Source organism: Rhinoraja longicauda, chromosome 33 (genome assembly GCF_053455715.1).
Source record: "Rhinoraja longicauda isolate Sanriku21f chromosome 33, sRhiLon1.1, whole genome shotgun sequence".
Lineage (NCBI taxonomy): Eukaryota > Metazoa > Chordata > Chondrichthyes > Rajiformes > Arhynchobatidae > Rhinoraja > Rhinoraja longicauda.
The window spans coordinates 2,849,798-2,870,082 of record NC_135985.1 but is presented as its reverse complement, the minus strand read 5'-3'; the positions used below and the strand labels follow the sequence as shown (position 1 = coordinate 2,870,082).

Genomic DNA, 20,285 nt, shown 5'->3' with positions numbered 1-20,285 from the left:
TCGCAGATCTGAACGTCAGAATGGCACTAACTCTTAGGCAGACACACAATGCTGGAGTAACTCAGCGGGTCAGGCAGCATCTAGGGAGGGAAGGAATGGGTGATGTTTCAGGTCGAGACCCTTCTTCAGACTGATGTCAGGGGAGGGGGCGGTCCTGCCCCGTAATGTCACTCATTCCTTCTCTCCCGAGATGCTGCCTGTCCCGCTGAGTTGCTCCAGCATTTTGTGTGTACCTTCGATTTAAACCAGCATCTGCAGTCTTTTTCCTGGAACTAACTCTTCACCCAGCTGTGGTCCGGGCCACACCAACGGACTTCTTCCGACAGCCCAGATGTTGACAACCCATGCTGGGAGATTGACAGATGTGCAGGGTAAAGACCACAGGGTCAGAGGTCGCTTAGCAACACTGACATTGGGGCACGGTGGTGCAGCGGTAGAGTTGCTGCTTTACAGCGAATGCAGCGCCGGAGACTCAGGTTCGATCCTGACTACGGGTGCTGTCTGTAAGGAGTTTGTACGTTCTCCCCGTGACCTGCGTGGGTTTTCTCCGAGATCTTCGGTTTCCTCCTCCACTCCAAAGACGTGTAGGTTTGTAGGTTAATTGGCTGGGCAAATGTGTGTAAAAAAAAACTGTCCCTAGTGGGTGTAGGATAGTGTTAGTGTGCGGGGATCGCTGGGCTGCACGGACCCGGTGGGCCGAAGGGCCTGTTTCTGCACTGGATCTCCAAAATCCAAATCTAAAGTTCAAAGCATCTCTGGATTGTTTCACGTTAAACTGATGACTAAAGAGCCTCTGGCAGCTAGATCACCTCCATAAACTCAGACAGGTTACATTATTCCCTTATCACACTGTAAATGGCTCGATTGTAATCATGCACAGGTGCCCCTGAACTTACGGACATTCAGAGAAACCCATCGCGAACCGAAAATATCGCAAGTCGAAATGCATTTAATAAAAAAGTAAATGGGTTTGTCACAAAACTAAAATTTAAAACTGAAGTTAAAACTTGAGTTTAGGGTTGGATGTACAACTATACTCATTAACTCCCAGATCTATCCCCGTAATCTTTATATTTGTAATTCTCTTTTTTCTTTGCTTTCTCTCTGTTAGTTTATCGTCTTTTTTTTTCAGTCTCTTTTCATCTTTATTTTTTCTTAAAAAATTTAAAAATTGAAGCTATGTACGAATTCTATAACCAGTTTGTCGTTTATTATTATTTGTATATATATATATGCTTTAATTTTTTTTTAAATTATAATAAATAAATAAATAAATAAATAATAAAATTTGAGGATAAATAAAAAATAAATAAATAAATTTTTAAAAAGAGATGCATTTAATGCCGCGATCACGTGGCCGGAATCGAGCGGCGGCTCGACACGGGTCACTGCCGTTTGCACCATCGCAAAGTCGAAGCATCGCAAGTCGGGGAGCGTCTGTATTGTCTTTCAGCTGGCTGGTTAGCACGCAACAAAAAGCTTTTCACTGTACCTCGCTCGGTACAGGTGACAATAAACTAAACTGAGCCGGTCCAGTACATCGAGCGCAAGGACCGGACTGTACACTTTTTTTGCAAATGGCGCCAAGATATGAAGACTCGTGCATGCGTGTGTGATTGATGCATTAAGTATTTCACTGACTGATTCACTCATGAAGGCCTCGGTGTGTCAGCATGTGATTTGCAGGGGGCCCACTAGAGGGCACAGCCCTTCAATTTTACACTGGGAATCGTAACTTGATGCACACGCGTTCAAACGTTCACCAGCACGTATTAGTTTAGTTTAGTTTAATTTAGAGATGCAGCGCGGAAACAGACCCGAAACGTCACCCATTCCTTCTCTCCCGAGATGCTGCCTGACCTGCTGAGTTACTCCAGCATTTTGTGAATAAATACCTGGAATTTAGAAGGATGAGAGGGGATCTTATCGAAATGTATAAGATTATTAAGGGGTTGGACACGTTAGAGGCAGGAAACATGTTCCCAATGTTGGGGGAGTCCAGAACCAGGGGCCACAGTTTAAGAATAAGGGGTAGGCCATTTAGAACGGAGACGAGGAAAAACCTTTTCAGTCAGAGAGTTTTAAATCTGTGGAATTCACTGCCTCAGAAGGCAGTGGAGGCCAATTCTCTGAATGCATTCAAGAGAGAGCTAGATAGAGCTCTTCAGGATAGCGGAGTCAGGGGGTATGGGGAGAAGGCAGGAAACAGGTACTGATTGAGAATGATCAGCCATGATCACATTGAATGGTGGTGCTGGCTCGAAGGGCCGAATGGCCTCCTCCTGCACTTATTGTCTATTGACCAGTGATCCCCGCACATTATCACCACCCTACACACACGAGGGACAATTTACAATTTTACCAAGCCAATTAACATTTAGAAATGTGAGAGGAAACCAGAGCACCCGGAGAAAACCCATGTGGGTCGCGGGGAGAACGTACAAACTCCATACAGACAGCACCTGTAGCTAGGATCGAACCCGGGTCACTGGCGCTGCAAGGCATCAACTCTACCGCTGCGCCAACGTGCCGCCCTTCATCAGTTTATAGAGTCGTGCAGTGCACAAACAGATGCTTTGGTCACCACGTCCATGCTGGCCAATATCATCCTGAGTCTTTTGCATCTCCTATTTACACATTTAGTTTAGTCTAGTGCAGAGATGCAGGGCGGAAACAGGCCCTTCGGCCCACCGAGTCCGCGCCGACCAGCGATCCCCGCACATTTACACTATCCTACTGCTAGGGACAATTCACAGGTGTTATCTGCAAACTAAAGAATGGCACTCTTTTGAAACTGAAACAAAACTGAGGTGAGAAGAAAACTTTTTCACCCAGAGAGTTGTAAATTTGTGGTTGCATCTATGAGAGAGGGAATGAGTGACGTTTCTTCAGACTGAAGAAGGGTCTCGACCCGAAATGTCACCCATTCCCTCTCTCCGAGATGCTGCCTGACCCGCTGAGTTACTCCAGCATTTTGTGATACCTTCGATTTGTACCAGCATCTGCAGTTGTTTTCCTATGTAAATTTGTGGAATTTTCTGCCACAGAAGGCAGTGGAGGCCAATTCACTGGATGGATTTAAGAGAGAGTTAGATTGAGCTCTAGGGGCTAGTGGAATCGAGGGATATGGGGAGAAGGCAGGCACGGGTTACTGATTGTGGATGATCAGCCATGATCACAATGAATGGTGGTGCTGGCTCGAAGGGCCAAATGGCCTCCTTCTGCACCTATTTTCTATGTGTCTAAAGTATGAACGATTACATTTTTACGCCAAGGATTCTGGGTGGATCAAGGGTGAGGAGGTTAGAAGCAGGGCGGCACCTTCAAAGGACCACGCCCAAACCACAGATGTTTTACCACAGAGGCAACCTGTTGGACCACATTTGCTGCTTGTTATTCTTGCCATTACTAGCGTGCCCGACCTCTATAAATAGCAGGCTTTCACCCAGAGGTGTCTTGGCACGAAGCCAGACGGCAAGACGACACACAAGCAGCTGTCCATGACTGTTGCTCAGCGCCATACCCAACCCACCACTGTCTGAAGACTATTTAAAGCTCACAGAATCAGGCACTAAATGAAACATGTTATCTTGAGAGGGCCTGTGTTGTGTGAGCGCACTGCTCACATCTTATTAGAATGAAGACACGGCATTTTAAATGCACTAACTTGCTCCATTTCCATGACTAAAAGTTTAATCCAATTCCAAGTGCAGATAATAGATAAAGTGACAGTAGATAAGTGGCTTCACTTGTTCTCTTTAGTCTTTAGAGATACAGCGCGGTAACAGGCTCTTCGGCCCACCAATTCTGTGCCAACCAGCGACCCCGTACAAGCTTGTACATCTTTGGAGTGTGGGAGGAAACCGGAGCACCCGGAGAAAACCCACGCGGTCACAGGGAGAACGTACAAACTCTGTTCAGACAGCACCCGTGGTCAGTATTGAACCCGGTTACTCCCTCTTCTCCCCTCTCCCATCAGGCAGGAGGTGCAGAAGTGTGAAAACGCAAACCTCCTCCAGATTCAGGGTCAGTTTCTTCCCGGCTGTTATCAGGCAACTGAACCATTCTATCAACAACTAGAGAGTGGCCCTGACCTCCCACCTACTTGATTGGAGTCCTTGGACAATCTTTAATCAGACTGTACTAGACTCTATCTTGCACTAAACGTTATTCCCTTTATCCTGTACCTGTATATGGTTGACAGCACGATTGTAATCATGTATTGTCTTTGCTGACTGGATATGACGCAACATAAACTTTTAACTGTACCTCAGTACATATGACAAAGAAACTAAAGTAAACTGATTATATTTCCCACAGACCAGAATCCTGGCATTGGAGAAGCCAGTTAAGCAGAACCCTTGGTGAATTCACCCTCGGTCAATCTTCTAATCGGCATTAGGTTGCTGGACAAATAATGATTCACAGACATCTAGTGCTTCACCTATAGAGCACGGTGGCACAGTGGTAGAGTTGCAGCCTCACAGCGCCAGTGACCCAGGTTCGATCCTGACTACGGGTGCTGTCTGTACGGAATTTATACATTCTCACCGTGACCTGCGTGGGTTTTCTCCGGGATCTCCGGTTTCCTCCCACACTCCAAAGACGCACAGGTTTGTAGGTTAATTGGCTTTGGTATAAATGTAAATTGTCCCTAGTGTTAGTGTACAGTGATCGCTGGTCGGCGCAGACTCGATGGGCTGAAGGGCCAGTTTCCACGCTATATCTCTAAAGGGGACCCACTCTTGCTAATAATGTTGACATTAAATGGGGTCAGTTTATCAGAGATGCCTCAAGGGCAGGTTTTGCTCCACTTAAGTTCGAGTTCAAAGTTTAGAGTTCAAAAGCACTTTATATGTCCCCATGGGGCAATTTACAAAGGCACGTAGAGTAAGAAAATAACTGCAGATGCTGGTACAAATCGAAGGTACTTATTCACAAAATGCTGGAGTAACTCAGCAGGTCAGGCAGCATCTCGGGAGAGAAGGAACGGGTGACTCAGGAACAGCTTCATCCCCAGGGCCATAGCTGCTATGAACCGGTCCTGCTGAGCCGGATGGCCACAACGCATAGATCAACTTGCACTTTACCCTGTCTAAAAACTGTTACAATTGTTTCGTTTCGTTGGGTTGCTGTTAATTACTTAAATTATTGCATCGTATGGGAGGCGCATTCCCAATCTCGTTGTACCCCTGGGTACAATGACAATAAAGATATATTGTATTGTATTGTATTGTATTGTATTGTTTCGGGTCGAGACCCTTCTTCAGACACGTAGGCACGTTCAAAGGCACTTAGAGTAGTACACAAACTATTGGGGGGGGGGGGGGTGGATTAGCAGGGTGAGCAGTGGGACAGGGGGTGTTGGGAGTTGAGGAGCTGAACAGCCTTGGGACCAAAGGTTGCCCTTCTCCTCTGTGTCCAACAGCCTGGCTGAGGGGAGCCACTCAAACACAGAGCACAGGACGTGTGAGGAGCCCTGTAAAACCCTGCCTGTCCACATTACAAAATGCAATGAAACTATCATAAATACTTTAATTTCACGCAAAATACCCAAAGCAAAACAATCTGGACAAACCAGGTAATTTCAAAGATGCTCGTCTGTCAATGTCACTGTTCGCACCAGTACAACACTGGGTGGAGTTAATCTTGCCCTCGCCTGCAATTTCCACTTTATCCCAGGGGTGGCGGTGTTTTGCAGTTTAATGAGACCAAAGATACTAGAGGAACAAGATGGACCACTCCATTGAAATCGGTGTAGTACACAAAGGAGCCATTTTGGTAGGCACAACGCACCATTCGCTCTGCCTCTCGCAGTGTAATCAGTGATTTGGGGGAACAGTATGTGAGATGATACCATTAAAATGCAGAATATATCTCATCTATCAACTCAGAGATTATTGTTATTTTTCTTTTTAAATGTTTCTGCAAGTTTCTGCCTACTAAAATGGCGCCGTGACATGCTCCGGTTTTTAGGGTCGAGTGGTGTATCTTGCTCCTCTAGTATCTTTGGACTGGTGTAGACAATACGAATATTGAAGTCTCTAACTTCAAGTTACCCCTGCATTCCCTCTCTCTCTCTCCATCCCTCTCCCACCCAAGTCACACCAGCTTTTCGTTCTCGCCAAGCAAACAGATAACAGTGACTCGTTTCCTTTATCATTGTTACCTGTTTCGCATATCTTTCATTGATTTGTTCTACATCTCTCTACATCACCGCTAATATCGCTCGTGACTTTCATTCTGAAGAAGGGTCTCGTCACCCATTCCTTCTCTCCAGAGATGCTGCCTGTCCCGCTGAGTTACTCCAGCATTTTGCGTCTATCTTCGACCATTTTCACCTTCGGGTAGACACAAAGTGCTGGAGTAACTCAGCGGGTCAGGCAGCACCTCTGGAGAACGTGGATGGGCGACGTTTTGGGTCGGGACATTTCAAGAGCAAACCAAGCTCATCCTTTATCTCCAGAGATGCTGCCTGACCTGTTGAGTTACTCCAGCACTGTGTGTGTGTGTCTATCTTTGGTATAAACCAGCATCTGCAGTTGTTTGATCCTAGTCATCATTTTTGGCTCTGTTTAAAGATGCTATTGAGGGCGTGCAGCGTAGGTTTACTAGGTTAATTCCCGGAATGGCGGGATTGTCATATGTTGAAAGACTGGAGCGACTAGGCTTGTATACACTGGAATTTAGAAGGATGAGAGGGGATCTTATCGAAACGTGTAAGATTATTAAGGGGTTGGACACTTTAGAGGCAGGAAACATGTTCCCAATGTTGGGGGAGTCCAGAACCAGGGGCCACAGTTTAAGAATAAGGGGTAGGCCATTTAGAACTGAGATGAGGAAAAACATTTTCAGTCAGAGAGTTGTGAATCTGTAGAATTCTCTGCCTCAGAAGGCAGTGGAGGCCAATTCTTTGAATGCATTCAAGAGAGAGCTGGATAGAGTTCTTAAGGATAGCGGAGTCAGGGGGTATGGGGAGAAGGCAGGAACGGGGTACTGATTGAGAATGATCAGCCATGATCACATTGAATGGCGGCGCTGGATCGAAGGGCCGAATGGCCTCCTCCTGCACCTATTGTCTATTGATACAGCACGGCCTTCCAGCCTGGCAGGTCCATGCCAACCACAGACCACTCGTTCACGCAAGTTCTATGTTATCCCATTTTTCTCATCCACTCCTTACACACTAGGGATAATTAACAGAGGCCAATTAGCCTACAGTCCCACATGTCTTTGGGACATGGGAGGAAACCGGAGCGCCCGGAGGAAACCCACACGGTCACAGGGAGAACATGCAAACTCCAAGTTGCCCCTGGTGTGCAGGTAGTGCAGTTCTGGTCTCACCGTGACAGGAAGGATGTGGATGCTTTAAAGAGGGAGCAGAGCAGGTTTACCAGAAGCTGCCTGGACCAGAGGGTTTCAGCTGCAGGGCGACGTTGGATAAACATGGATTGTTTTCTCTGGAACGTTCGAGATTGAGGGGGAACTTGATAGAAAATTATATAAAATTCAGGTGAGAGGGGCAAAGTTTAATGGAGATGTGTGGGGCAAGTGGTGGGGCCTGGAACGCACTGCCAGTGTTGGTGGTGGAGGCAGATACGATAGTGGCTTCGAAGAGGTTTTTAGATAGGATCGTGGAAGTGCAGGATGCAGAGGGAAATAATCACTTCATGATGACTGCGTGGTCCTGAGTTTTCAGAAAAGTGGGAAATTTGGATTGCACAGCCAATCCTTTTGTGAACTTGTGCGGTTCACAGGTTTTATGCTTGCTGGGAATTTCCGCTCTCAAACATCATTAGAAAGATAAAGATAGCATCGAGTCTGATCTACATGTGAACGGAAGGACAAAGGGCGATTGGATGCTCGCTGTAAAGGCATTTACAGGAGAGGATGATGAGAGTTCAGAGAAATATCAAAGGCGATAGATAAGACAGTCTTGATCACGACTTCAAAGTGTGAAATCATAGGCACTGCCAAGGACTGAGATTAAAATAGAGAGAATACGTTTTGATCCACTGCATTCACACATGCTTCAATCCCTCAAAAACCGTGAACGTTCAAAAACCCAATGAAACGCCGCATCAACCTGTGCTTATCTCAGTTTCAAGGACACAGCAGCCTCTTCTCAGCCTTGACTCACGCGCTAACTCGGTGCGTTTAATGGCCGCTCAAATAAAAAATATATATCAAAGCACTACGTAAATCTTCGTTACAACTATCGCAGTTAAACTTAGATGGATGACAAGTTTGAGACAAGCATAGAAATGAGTGTCTGAAGATAGATCTCGACCCGAATCATCACCCATTCCTTCTCTCCAGAGATGCTGCCTGTCCCGTTGAGTTACTCCAGCACTTTGTGTCTATCTTCAGTATCTGCAGTTCCTTCCTGCACAAATAGAAATGTGTGTCCCGGCTTTAGAATTGAAGGTTCAACGAGACTGCATGGTGTTCTTCCCAGAGTGTACGGACTGTGTGATTTGTTGCTACTCGTGTCTGAAGATGATACTAGAGAACACTAGTTCGATCCTGACTACGGGCGCTGTCTGCACAGAGAGTGTACATTCCTCCCGTGACCTGCGTGGGTTTTCTCCGGGCGCTCCGGTTTCCTCCCACACCCCAAAGACGCACAGCCTTGTCGGGTTAATTGGCTTCGGTAAAATTGTAAATCATTCCACGTGTGTAGGGCAGTGCTTGTGTTGGGGATCGCTGGTCGGTGCGGAGTCAGTGGGCCGGAGGGCCTGCTTGGTGCTGTATCTCTAACCTAATCTAAACAAAACGCTGTGAGATTAAGGAGAGAAGAGGCGAGAATTGAGAGGCCAGAGGAGGTGGAAGGGGACCGGGGGGGTGGGGGACCGGGGGGGTGGGGGACCGGGGGGGGGGGGGGGGGGGGGACACAGACAAGTAAGGTTGCCAACTGTTCCGTATTAGCCGGGACATTCCGTATATTGGGCTAAAGTGGTCTGTCCTGTATGGGAGCGCCCTTGTCCCGTATTAGGCCCGGACGCTATGGGCCCAGACACTGTAGGCCCGGAGGACCGGGCGCCGCCTAACGGAGGTTGCGTCGCAACCCGCCACCTGTCCAGGGCGGCCGCCATTGGCGGATCGGGAGCACGTGGCCGCTGGCTGGGTGAGGTCACGTGTGGCGTGGGTCGGTGACGTCACCTTTTGTCCCTTATTTGGGAGTGAGGAAGTTGGCAACCTTATTGACAAGCGAGCAAGAAATTCTGGGAATGCCGAGTGAAATGCTGGAATGGCACCAAGTCATTAAAATTGGACTGTTGGGCCGTACTGCCTTCTGCCCAGTGGTAATTTGTTGCCTTGGAGTAAGCATTTGAATTACACCCAGCAGAGTTTGAAGGTAATCTCAGATGTGCGTTTGAGAACTCGATAAACCAGCGTTAATGCTGATTGCTTTTCTTGAAGCGGGCCAACTCTCTCTCCCAGGGCAGTCTGGCAGTGCAGGAAAGGAGGGTGACAAGCACAATTCTCTCAAAGATAGTTTTGCTGAGTTCCCAGCACACCAACACCACCCTACACACACACTAGGAACCTAGGAACCTGCACGTCTTTGGAGTGTGGGAAGAAACCGGAGATCCCGGACAAAACCCACGCAGGCCACGGGGAGAATGTACAAACTTCGCACAGGCAGCGCCCGTAGTCGGGATCGAACTTGGGTCTCTGGCGCTGGGAGGCAGCAACTCTGCCCAAGATAGACACAAAGTGCTGGAGGAAGTCAGCGGGCCAGGTAGCAGCATCTCTGGAGAAACGGAATAAATTACAATTAATGCACAAAGCACGTGCTATAAATCCAGGATAAGCCTGAACTAAGAAACCCGGTTGTAAACCAGCATCTGCAGTTCCTTCTGACACTTATGTAGAGTTTTCTGTCTTGCCTCATCCTCATAGATCTTGGCATAAAGGGGGAGATGTTTCTGCACCTTGCTTGCCTCTGTGGCTTTATCACAGAGGCTACAATGATTGGCCATTTATTTTGAGGGGGGTGCAGGGGGTATTTATCCTCATTCCATTGGAGTGATCGAATCACTTACATTCATAAGTTCTTAAGTTCCAAACAGATTGGAGCAGCATTAGGCCATTCGGCCCACCAAGTCTTTTCCACCATTCAATCATGGCTGATCTATCCTTGACCCAGCAAACAACTAACAATGGCCTGTTTCCTTTATCGTCGTTAGTTTTTTTGCACGTCTTTCATTCATTTGTTCTCCACATCACCATCTATATCTCTCTAAACGTCACCCATTCCTTTTTCTCCAGAGATGCTGCCTGACCCGCTGTGTTACTCCAGCACTTTGTGTCTATCTTCAGTGGAAACCAGCATCTGCAGTTCCTTCTTACCACATTTTAGCTGACAGTTTCGTACAATCAATTACTCCCCAAAATGTCGGAGAATCGATAAAGTAAACAAGAATGCAATTATATGTTTGTAGCTGAGCTTCACACGAGACCCAAATTCTTTCAACACAAAAATTGCAATCATCCATTTGAGCTTTCTAATCTAAAAGAATCTCACCATAAACATTGGGCTTTTACTGCAGGAGATTTGCAACATCTGCTTAAGTATTTGTTAATATCAGATAATATTTGTTTCTCCGTTTGGCAGGCAAACGTTCTTCTGAGAATTAATGTAAAATGATGCAACAGACCGGCAGTACCAGTAAAAAGGGAACGTTTCCCCATCGCTGCACAAACCACTGGCAGTCGTTGGAAGTCTGGTATTTTACTGGCAATCGGGCCAAATGTGCTCGATTCTTCCAATCAAGGACCACTAATGGGCAATTTTATGAGCAACATATAAGATTATTAAGGGGTTGGACACGTTAGAGGCAGGAAACATGTTCCCAATGTTGGGGGAGTCCAGAACAAGGGGCCACAGTTTAAGAATAAGGGGTAGGCCATTTAGAACGGAGACGAGGAAAAACTTTTTCAGTCACAGAGTTGTGAATCTGTGGAATTCTCTGCCTCAGAAGGCAGTGGGGGCCAATTCTCTGAATGCATTCAAGAGAGAGCTAGATAGAGCTCTTAAGGATAGCGGAGTCAGGGGGTTTGGGGAGAAGGCAGGAATGGGATACTGATTGAGAATGATCAGCCATGATCACATTGAGTGGTGGTGCTGGCTCGAAGGGCCGAATGGCCTCCTCCTGCACCTATTGTCTATTGTCTAATTTCAAAAACAAAGCAAAGCAGACTACGCCTGACCTGCCGAGTGACTCCAACACTGTTTTTATTTTTAATTACAGCATTTTGCATCTTTTTCACTTTCAATACCATATTGGCTGTCACCCGACATAGAGTCAGAGTCATACAGTGTGGAAACAGGCCCTTCGGCCCAACTTGCCCACACCGACCAACGTGCCCCTTCTGCACCAGTCCCACCTGCCTGCGTTTGGCCCGTATCCCTCTAAACCTGTCCTAGCTCCTAACTTGATTAGTAAGGGAGTCAGGGGTTATGGGGAGAAGGCAGGAGAATGGGGTTAGATCAGCCATGATTGAATGGCGGAGTGGGCTTGATGGGCAGAATGGCTAAATTCTGCTCCGAGAACTTATGAACTATCCATAAAACTTCAAATAGGAATAACAATCTCACTTAAAAGGTGACGTCACCGCCCCGCGCCCCACGTGACCTCACCCAGCCAGCGGCCACGTGCTCCCGCTCCACCAATGGCGGCCGCCATTGGTGGAGCGGGAGCATGTGGCCGCTGGCTGGGTGAGCTCACGTGGGGCGATGACGTCACCCTTTGTCCCTTATTTGGGAGTGAGGAAGTTGGCAACCCTGCTAATACGGGACAAGGGCGGTCCCGCACGGGTCAAACCAATTTAGCCCAAAACACGGGGATGTCCCGGCTAATACGAGACAGTTGTCGACTCTACTTAAACCGGTGGCCATTTTAATGACAGCCAGCTTTGTGCTATTGGTCAAAACTAACTATCTCCAGCGCACCCCAAACCAGACCACCCAGGCTGATGGAAGGACTAGACAGTGTCTAGAACAAAGTGCTGGAGTAACTCAGCGGGTCAGGCAGCATCTCTGGAGAACATGGATAGGTGACGTTTCACAGAGTGCTGGAGTAACTCAGCGGGTCAGGCAGCATCTCTGGAGAACATGGATAGGTGACTGGATAGTTTTGGTCTCCAAATTTGAGGAAGGATATTCTTGCTATGGAGGGCGTGCAGCGTAGGTTCACTAGGTTAATTCCCGGAATGGCGGGACTGTCGTATGTTGAAAGGCTGGAGCGATTGGGCTTGTATACACTGGAATTTAGAAGGATGAGGGGGGATCTTATTGAAACATATAAGATAATTAGGGGATTGGACACATTAGAGGCAGGAAACATGTTCCCAATGTTGGGGGAGTCCAGAACAAGGGGCCACAGTTTAAGAATAAGGGGTAGGCCATTTAGAACGGAGATGAGGAAGAACTTTTTCAGTCAGAGAGTGGTGAAGGTGTGGAATTCTCTGCCTCAGAAGGCAGTGGAGGCCAGTTCGTTGGATGCTTTCAAGAGAGAGCTGGATAGAGCTCTTAAGGATAGCGGAGTGAGGGGGTACGGGGAGAAGGCAGGAACGGGGTACTGATTGAGAGTGATCAGCCATGATCGCATTGAATGGCGGTGCTGGCTCGAAGGGCTGAATGGCCTACTCCTGCACCTATTGTCTATTGTCTATTGTGACGTTTCACAGAGTGTTGGAGTAACTCAGCAGGTCAGGCAGCATCTCTGGAGACATGGACAGTCAATGTTTTGTGTCGGGACCCTTCTACATACTGATATTATTTGGGAGGAGAAAGCTGGAAGAGAGGTGGGAGTGGGACAAAGCCTGGCAATTGATAAGTGGATGGACACAAAATGGCTGGAGTAACTCAGTGGGTCAGGCAGCATCTCTGGAGAAAAAGGGTCCGAGGTTTTAAGCCTGAAAGGTCCCGACCAGAATCGTCACCCGTTCCTTCTCTCCAGAGATGCTTTTGTTTTCATTCGAGATTTCTAATATTCGATTTGTTGCTGGATTACAGATTTAGCAAATTACTAGACCAAGTGGACCCGCTGAGCCTAAACATCTCCTGCATTGGTGCAGCACCCTCTCCGCCTCTCCCCCCACTCCACCCCACCCCTCTCAACCCCCCCCCCCTTATCCTCCCTCCCCCCCACCCCCCCTTCCTCCCTAGGAGATAGATTTAAATTTTAAAATGTGAATAACTTTTAAAATATGACACCGATTTCAATGAAACCTCTTCCATTAGCACCAAAGGGATGACGGTGAGTAAGGTGGGCCTAAAATTGTCGCGCTATCGTGTACCGGTTTGGCTGTAGTTCAGGAACAAACAAATATTAGTATATAGATTAGCTGATCCAGGCATCTGGTACAGATTCACAAGCTGTCTTGTTTAAAACTAATGATGAACGAGGTCAATTGTTATATTTACACTGTATAAAATATTGATTCAGTCATAAAAACTAAAGAACCGCAAACAACTGGCCAACCTTAATTGCAAATACTTTGAGATTGGTCATTATTTTCCCTGGGATTTCGCTTCTAACAACCATTGTGTAGGCAAAACAAAAGTTTACTTCAGAAGAAAAACTCTTCAACGTAGAAAACCACATTTCGCAGCAGAAAGCATTTTATTGGGATGCATCACAGCTTGGTTTGGGAACAGCTCCATCCAAGACCGCAAGAAATTGCAGAGAATTGTGGACCATCTCAGCTCAGACCATCACACAAACCGACCTCCCTTCCATTGACTCCATCTACACCTCACGCTGCCTCAGTAAGGCCAGCAGCATAATCAAGGACCAGTCCAGATGAACCCCGGCCACTCCCTCTTCTCCCCTCTCCCATCTGGCAAGAGGTACAGAAGTGTGAAAACGCACACCTCCAGTTTCAGAGACAGTTTCTTCCTAGTTGTTATCGTGCAACCACCAATTAGTGAGCGTTCCTGAACTACACTCTACCTCATTGAAGATCCTGGGACTATCTTTGATCGAACTTTACTGGACTTTATTTTGCACTAAACTTTATTCACGTTATCCCCTTTATCATGTATCTGTACACTGTGAATGGCTCGATTGTAATCATGTATTGTCTTTCCGCTAACCGGTTAGCACACAAAAGCTTTTCACTGTACCTCAGTACATGTGACAATAAACTCAACTCAACTCAGCTCATTTATTTTTGACCTGGGAACGTTTCACCTACAATATTTATAAAGTATGATGATAAAATCAACCAGGAGGTTTGGACCCTGACCTCCAGCTCTCCTCTCTACATTAGCAACACACAACAATATTACACAGTTTGCCTGGTACTCTGGAACTAAACCAGTTCAGTTTAGTTTAGAGATACAGCGCAGAAACCGGCCCTTTAGTCCACAGAGTCCGTGCCGACCGGCGATTCCAGCACACTAACACTATCCTGCACACACTAGGGACAATTTCCATTTACACCAAGCCAGGTAACCTACTAAACTGTACGTCTTTGGAGAGTGGGAGGAGACCGAAGATCTCGGAGAAGACCGCGTGGGTTTTCTCAGAGTTCTTCGGCTTCCTCCCACACAACCTGTGCCACTTTGCAATGCATTGGCAGGGCATCGCATGGAGCAAGCACGTCCATGTACACAACAGTTGGCAGGTTTGTTCTGTGCGGCCAGCAGGTTTATACTTGCGGCAGAGGGCCACGGTGGCGAGGCGAGGCGGAACACGGTAACATTGCTCACCACAGCGGTCCCGGATGACCAGGTCACGTCCCTCCTTCAGGTGAATCGTCAGCAGGTACGAGGGGAGTCGGCATGACGACGGCTCGCCACTCTTCCCTTCTTGTTGCTCCAAGGCCTGGAACACAAACAAAACAACTCCCCATTAACCAGCCGCTGCTTACCAGTCAAAGGTGCGTGGGGGACCGCCGTGAGGAGGGGGAGGGGGGAGAACAAAGGGGGACCTGGCACCGGGGAGCATTTATAACTTTGTCTTCGCCCTTTACGTGGCGACTATTTGCATACCTTGGGTATGCAAGCAACGAATTCCACTGTGGCTTGTCACTTGCGACAATAAAGTATTCATTCATTCATGTGATAGTAGACTCTTAGTATGATCACTACTATCACAGTAATAGACACAAAATGCTGGAGTAACTCAGCGGGACAGGCAGCATCTCTGGAGAGATGGCGTCCTCTGTGGATCTGTTTGCCCTGTATGTAAATTGATGAGAGTCCAGTGAGTCAGGGATGCCGGATTTGATGTGTGAGAGGACCTGCCTTTCAAAGCACTTCATGACTATCGGAGTTAGGGCAACCGGACGGTAGTCGTTCAGGTTGGTGATCTTTGCTTTTTTCGGCACCGGCACTATGGTAGCCGACTTCAGGCACTTGGGGACCTTAGCCAGAGATAGTGACAGGTTAAAGATCCTGGTGAATACCTACTATGAACCGGTCCTGCTGAGCCGGATGGTCACATCGCACAGTGAACCGGCACAGACCTACTTGCACTTTATTCTGTTTTAAAACTGTTCCAATTTGTTTCATTGGGTTGTTTAAATTAATACTGACTAGCTAATTAATTTATTGCATCGTATGGGAGGTGCATTCCCAATCTCGTTGTACCCCTGTACAATGACAATAAAAATATATTGTATTGTATTGTAAGGAATGGGTGTTGGGTTACTGACGAAGGGTCTCGACCTGAAATGTCACCCGTTCCTTTTCTCCAGAGATGCTGCCTGACCCGCTGAGTTACTCCAGCATCTTGTGCCAACCTTCGACTGTAGGTACATCCTGGAGCCCCACTGTACAATAATTACAGTGGAGCTGCTGCCTCACAGCACCAGAAACCCGGGTTCAATGCCATCCTCGGGTGCAGTCTGTGTGGAGTTTGCACGTTCTCCCTCTGACCGCGTGGGCTTCCTCCGGGTGCTCCGGTTTCCTCCCACATCCCAAAGACGTGCGGGACTGTAGGTTAATTGGCCTCCATGTGCGTAGGGAGAGAATGCGAAAGTGGGATAGCATAGAACTAGTGTGAACGGGTGATCGATGGCCGGCGTGGACTCGGTGGGCCGAAGGGCCTGCTTCCATACGATATCTCCACAAATAAAGCCCCATGACAGGACTGCCTTGGCTTTAACTAATGAGCAGAAATGTAGAGGAAGCGAAACAACTTTAAAACAACCTCAGCCATGTTGGAGTATCTTAATAGAGCGCTGAAGCACTCATTTAAAGCATTTGTGTGTGTTTTGCATTGTCTGCCGTTCAGCCCAACAGGTCCACACACCGACCATCAGCCACCCATTCTCACTCGTTCAATGTAACCGCACTTTCTCATCCACTCCCGACACATCAAGGGCAATTTACAGCGGCCAAACTACTTATAAACCACCACGTCTTTGGAGTGTGGGAGGAAACCGGAGCACCCGGAGGAAACCCACGTGGTCACAGGGGAGAACGTGCAAACTCCACAGAGAGAGGGCCCGAAGCAAGGTTGGAACTCGGGTCTCGGCTCTGAGGGGCAGCGGCTCCACTGGCAGCACGGTAGAGTTGCTGCCTTACAGCGCCAGAGACCCGGGTTCGATCCCGACTACGGGTGCCGTCTGTACGGAGTTTGTACGTTCTCCCCGTGACCTGCGTGGGTTTTTTCCGAGGTCTTCGGTTTCCTCCCGCTCTCCAAAGGCATGAAGGTATGTAGGTTCATTGGCTTGTTTAAAGCCTAAAGTGTCCCTAGTGTGTGCGTGTGCGTGTTGGATGGTGTTAAAGTGCGGGGATCGCTGGTCGGCACGGACCCGGTGGGCTGAAGGGCCTGTTTCTGCGCTGTATTTCTAAACTAAACTCCACCTGCTGCACCACTGAGGGTCTCCCAGTTCTAAGGGGATCTGCTGAGTACTGAGTATCTGCTGCATTAAACCCGAGCCAACAGCAGCCGTGCATTGTGTGAACAGGAGGAACATTGGCTCCACAGGAAGGCTGACAAGGAACTGGTGATGTTAATTTTAAATCAGTTTCAATGTTCCAATCAATGTCTGGTTTATTGTTTTAACTGTGGGGAAAAAACACTTAAATTATAAAGTGAGTACATTTCCATCAAATATTACTGAATGTTTATTTGTGATAATCAGAAGGTTCTATTGTAGCAAAAGCAGGTCAGGCAGAGGAGAGGTCACGCCGGCTGCTGGGGCCATCATGTTATAGACAATAGACAATAGACAATAGGTGCAGGAGGAGGCCATTCGGCCCTTCGAGCCAGCACCGTCATTCAATGTGATCATGGCTGATCATTCTCAATCAGTACCCCGTTCCAGCCTTCTCCCCATACCCCCTGACTCCGCTATCCTTAAGAGCTCTATCTAGCTCTCTCTTGAATGCATTCAGAGAATTGGCCTCCACTGCCTTCTGAGGCAGAGAACTCCACAGATTCACAACTCTCTGACTGAAAAAGTTTTTCCTCATCTCAGTTCTAAATGGCCTACCCCTTATTCTTAAACTGTGGCCCCTGGTTCTGGGTGCAGCCCGATGTGAGTGCAGCCCGATGTTAACACTAATTTCAGAAGGTATCGGAGCGGAATTAGGCCTTTCGGCCCATCAAGTCTACAGGGCTTGGTGTATCTCACCCTCCTAACCCCATTCTCCTGCCTTCTCCTCATAACCCCTGGCACCCGCACTGTCAAGAACCTGTCTATCTCTGCCTTAAAATTAACCATTGACTTGGCCTCCACAGCCGTCTGTGGCAATGAATTCCACAGATTCACTACCCTCTGACTGAAGAAATTCCTTCTCATCTCCTACCTAAAGGAACGTCCTTTAATTCTGTGGCTGTGGACTCTGGTCCTAGACTCTCCCACTGGTGGAAACATCCTCTCCACATTCACTCTGTCCACGACAACTCGAGCAGAACTAATGGCACGGCTCAGTTTGTGTAGCAGAACAGAACTAACGTTTAAGTTTTGAAGTAAAAGCAAGGATCTGTGGATGCTGGTTTACCAAGGATTGGATACCGATGAATATGGATAGGCGAGGTTTCGGATCGAGATCCGTCTTCAGACTGGTTGTTAGGGGGATTGCACATTCTCGCTGTAAGATTTCTTCCACATCCCAAAGACGTGCAGGTTTGTAGGTTAATTAGCCTCTGGAAAACGCCCCAACGTGTGTAGGGAGTAGATGAGAAAGTGGGATAGCAGAGAACTAGTGTGAATGGGTGACTGGTGGTCAGCATGGACCCGGTGGGCCGAAGGGCCTGTTTCCACGCTGTACATCGAAAGCAAACTGAGATTGTGTGAGGAATGAGGAGCAGACTCCTGCACACATCGCCATCAAAGGACAACGAAAGACTTTACAAGCAGTGTAAGAAAATAACTGCAGATGCTGGTACAAATCGAAGGTATCTATTCACAAAATGCTGGAGTAACTCAGCGGGTCAGGCACCATCTCGGGAGAGAAGGAATGGGTGACGTTTTGGGTCGAGACCCTTCTTCAGACTGATGTCAGGGGGGCGGGACAAAGGAAGGATATAGGTGGAGACAGGAAGATAGAGGGAGATCTGGGAAGGGGGAGGGGAAGAGAGGGACAGAGGAACTATCTAAAGTTGGAGAAGTCGATGTTCATACCACTGGGCTGTAAGCTGCCCAGGCGAAACATGAGGTGCTGTTCCTCCAATTTCCAGTGGGCCTCACTATGGCACTGGAGGAGGCCCATGACAGAAAGGTCAGACTGGGAATGGGAGGGGGAGTTGAAGTGCTCAGCCACTGGGAGATCAGATTGGTTAACGCGGACCGAGCGCAGGTGTTGAGCGAAGCGATTGCCGAGCCTGCGTTTGGTCTCGCCGATGTAAATAAGTTGACATCTGGAGCAGCGGGTGCAAGCCTTTACAAGCAGATTGTTACCTGCTCTTTGAAGAACATCGAACTCTGTGAAGACTCCAGGTCCGTACCTTCACTAAGTTCATCCTGAAAAACAAGACATTCTATCAGCATAATCAAGGATTGATCTCACCCCGGTCAGTCACTCCCTCGTCTCCCCTCTCCCATCAGGCAAGAGGTGCAGAAGTTTGAAAGCAGGCACCTCCAGATTCAGGGACAGTTCCCCAGCAGTTACCAGGTCACTGAACCGTCCTCTCATCAGCTCGGTTATGGTCCTGACCTGCCATCTACCTCATTGGTGACCTTTAAACTACCGTGCAATGGAGAAAGGTTAGAGGAATGGATCTGAATGGTCAATGATGAGGATTAGATCATAAGACGTAGGGGCAGAATAGGGCCATTCAGCCCATCGAGTCTACTCAGCCAGTCATGGCTGATCTCCTTTCCCTCTCAACCCCATTCTCCTGCCTTCTCCCCATAACCTTTGACACCTTCCAAATCAAGAATCCGCCCATCTCCGCTTTAACAATATCCAATGATGGCCTCCACCACCATCTGTGCCAATTACTTTCACAGATTCACCACCCTCTGGTTAAAGAAATTGCTCCTCATCTCCATTCTGAAGATATGTCCTTTTACTCTGCGGCTGTGCCCACAGGTTCTAGACTCTCCCACTAGTGGAAACATCCTGCCCATGTCCACTCCATCTTGACCTTTCATTATCCAGTAGGCTTCAACGAGATCTCCCCTCGTCTTTCTATGAGGTTGACAGTAGTGTTAGGTGACGTTTCGGGTCGGGACCCTTCTTCAGATTCTGTTGATGTTCTGTTAGATACAACAACAGAATCTGAAGAAGAGACTTGACCCAAAACATTACCTAACCCTGATATCACAAAAGATAGATGCACTGCTGGAGTAACTCTACTTTACGAAGATGTTGCTGGGCTTAGAGGGTGTGAGCGATAGGGAGAGGTTGACTAGGCTGGGTCTCTATTTCTTGGAGTGCAGGAGGATGAGGGGTGATCTTATAGAGGTGTGTAAAATCATGAGAGGAATAGATCAGGTAGATGCACAGTCTCTTGTCCAGACCCCGGGAATCGAGGACCAGAGGACACAAGTTCAAGGTGAAGGGGAAAAGACAATAGAAATCTGAGGGGTAACTTTTTCCACACAAAGGGTGGTGGGTGCATGGAACAAGCTGCCAGAGGAGGTAGTTGAGGCCGGGACTATCCCAACATTTAAGAAACAGTTAGACAGGTACAGGGATAGGACAGGTTTGGAGGGATGTGGACCAAGCGCAGGCAGGTAGGACTAGTGTAGCTGGGACGTTGGCCGGTGTGGGCAAGTTGGGCCGAAGGGCCTGTTTCCACACTGCATCACTCTATGACTCAGAGGGACAGGCAGCATCTCTGGAGATACCCTTCTTTAGGCTGTCACAA

The 20,285-nt window shown here is 47.9% G+C and overlaps 1 protein-coding gene across 3 annotated transcripts in view; it reads right to left on the bottom strand.

Annotated features, from left to right (window-relative positions):
- Positions 1 to 20,285, bottom strand: part of LOC144608913 (multiple C2 and transmembrane domain-containing protein 2-like) — a 208,529-nt gene that overhangs the window by 142,748 nt on the left and 45,496 nt on the right. For all 3 annotated transcript variants that reach the window (XM_078427154.1, XM_078427155.1, XM_078427156.1), the window contains 2 exons: positions 18,871 to 18,933; positions 14,726 to 14,840 (listed from right to left, as the gene is read on the bottom strand). In XM_078427154.1, the coding sequence (XP_078283280.1) occupies positions 14,726 to 14,840; positions 18,871 to 18,933 (178 nt within the window). The remainder of the gene's footprint in view (positions 1 to 14,725; positions 14,841 to 18,870; positions 18,934 to 20,285) is intronic.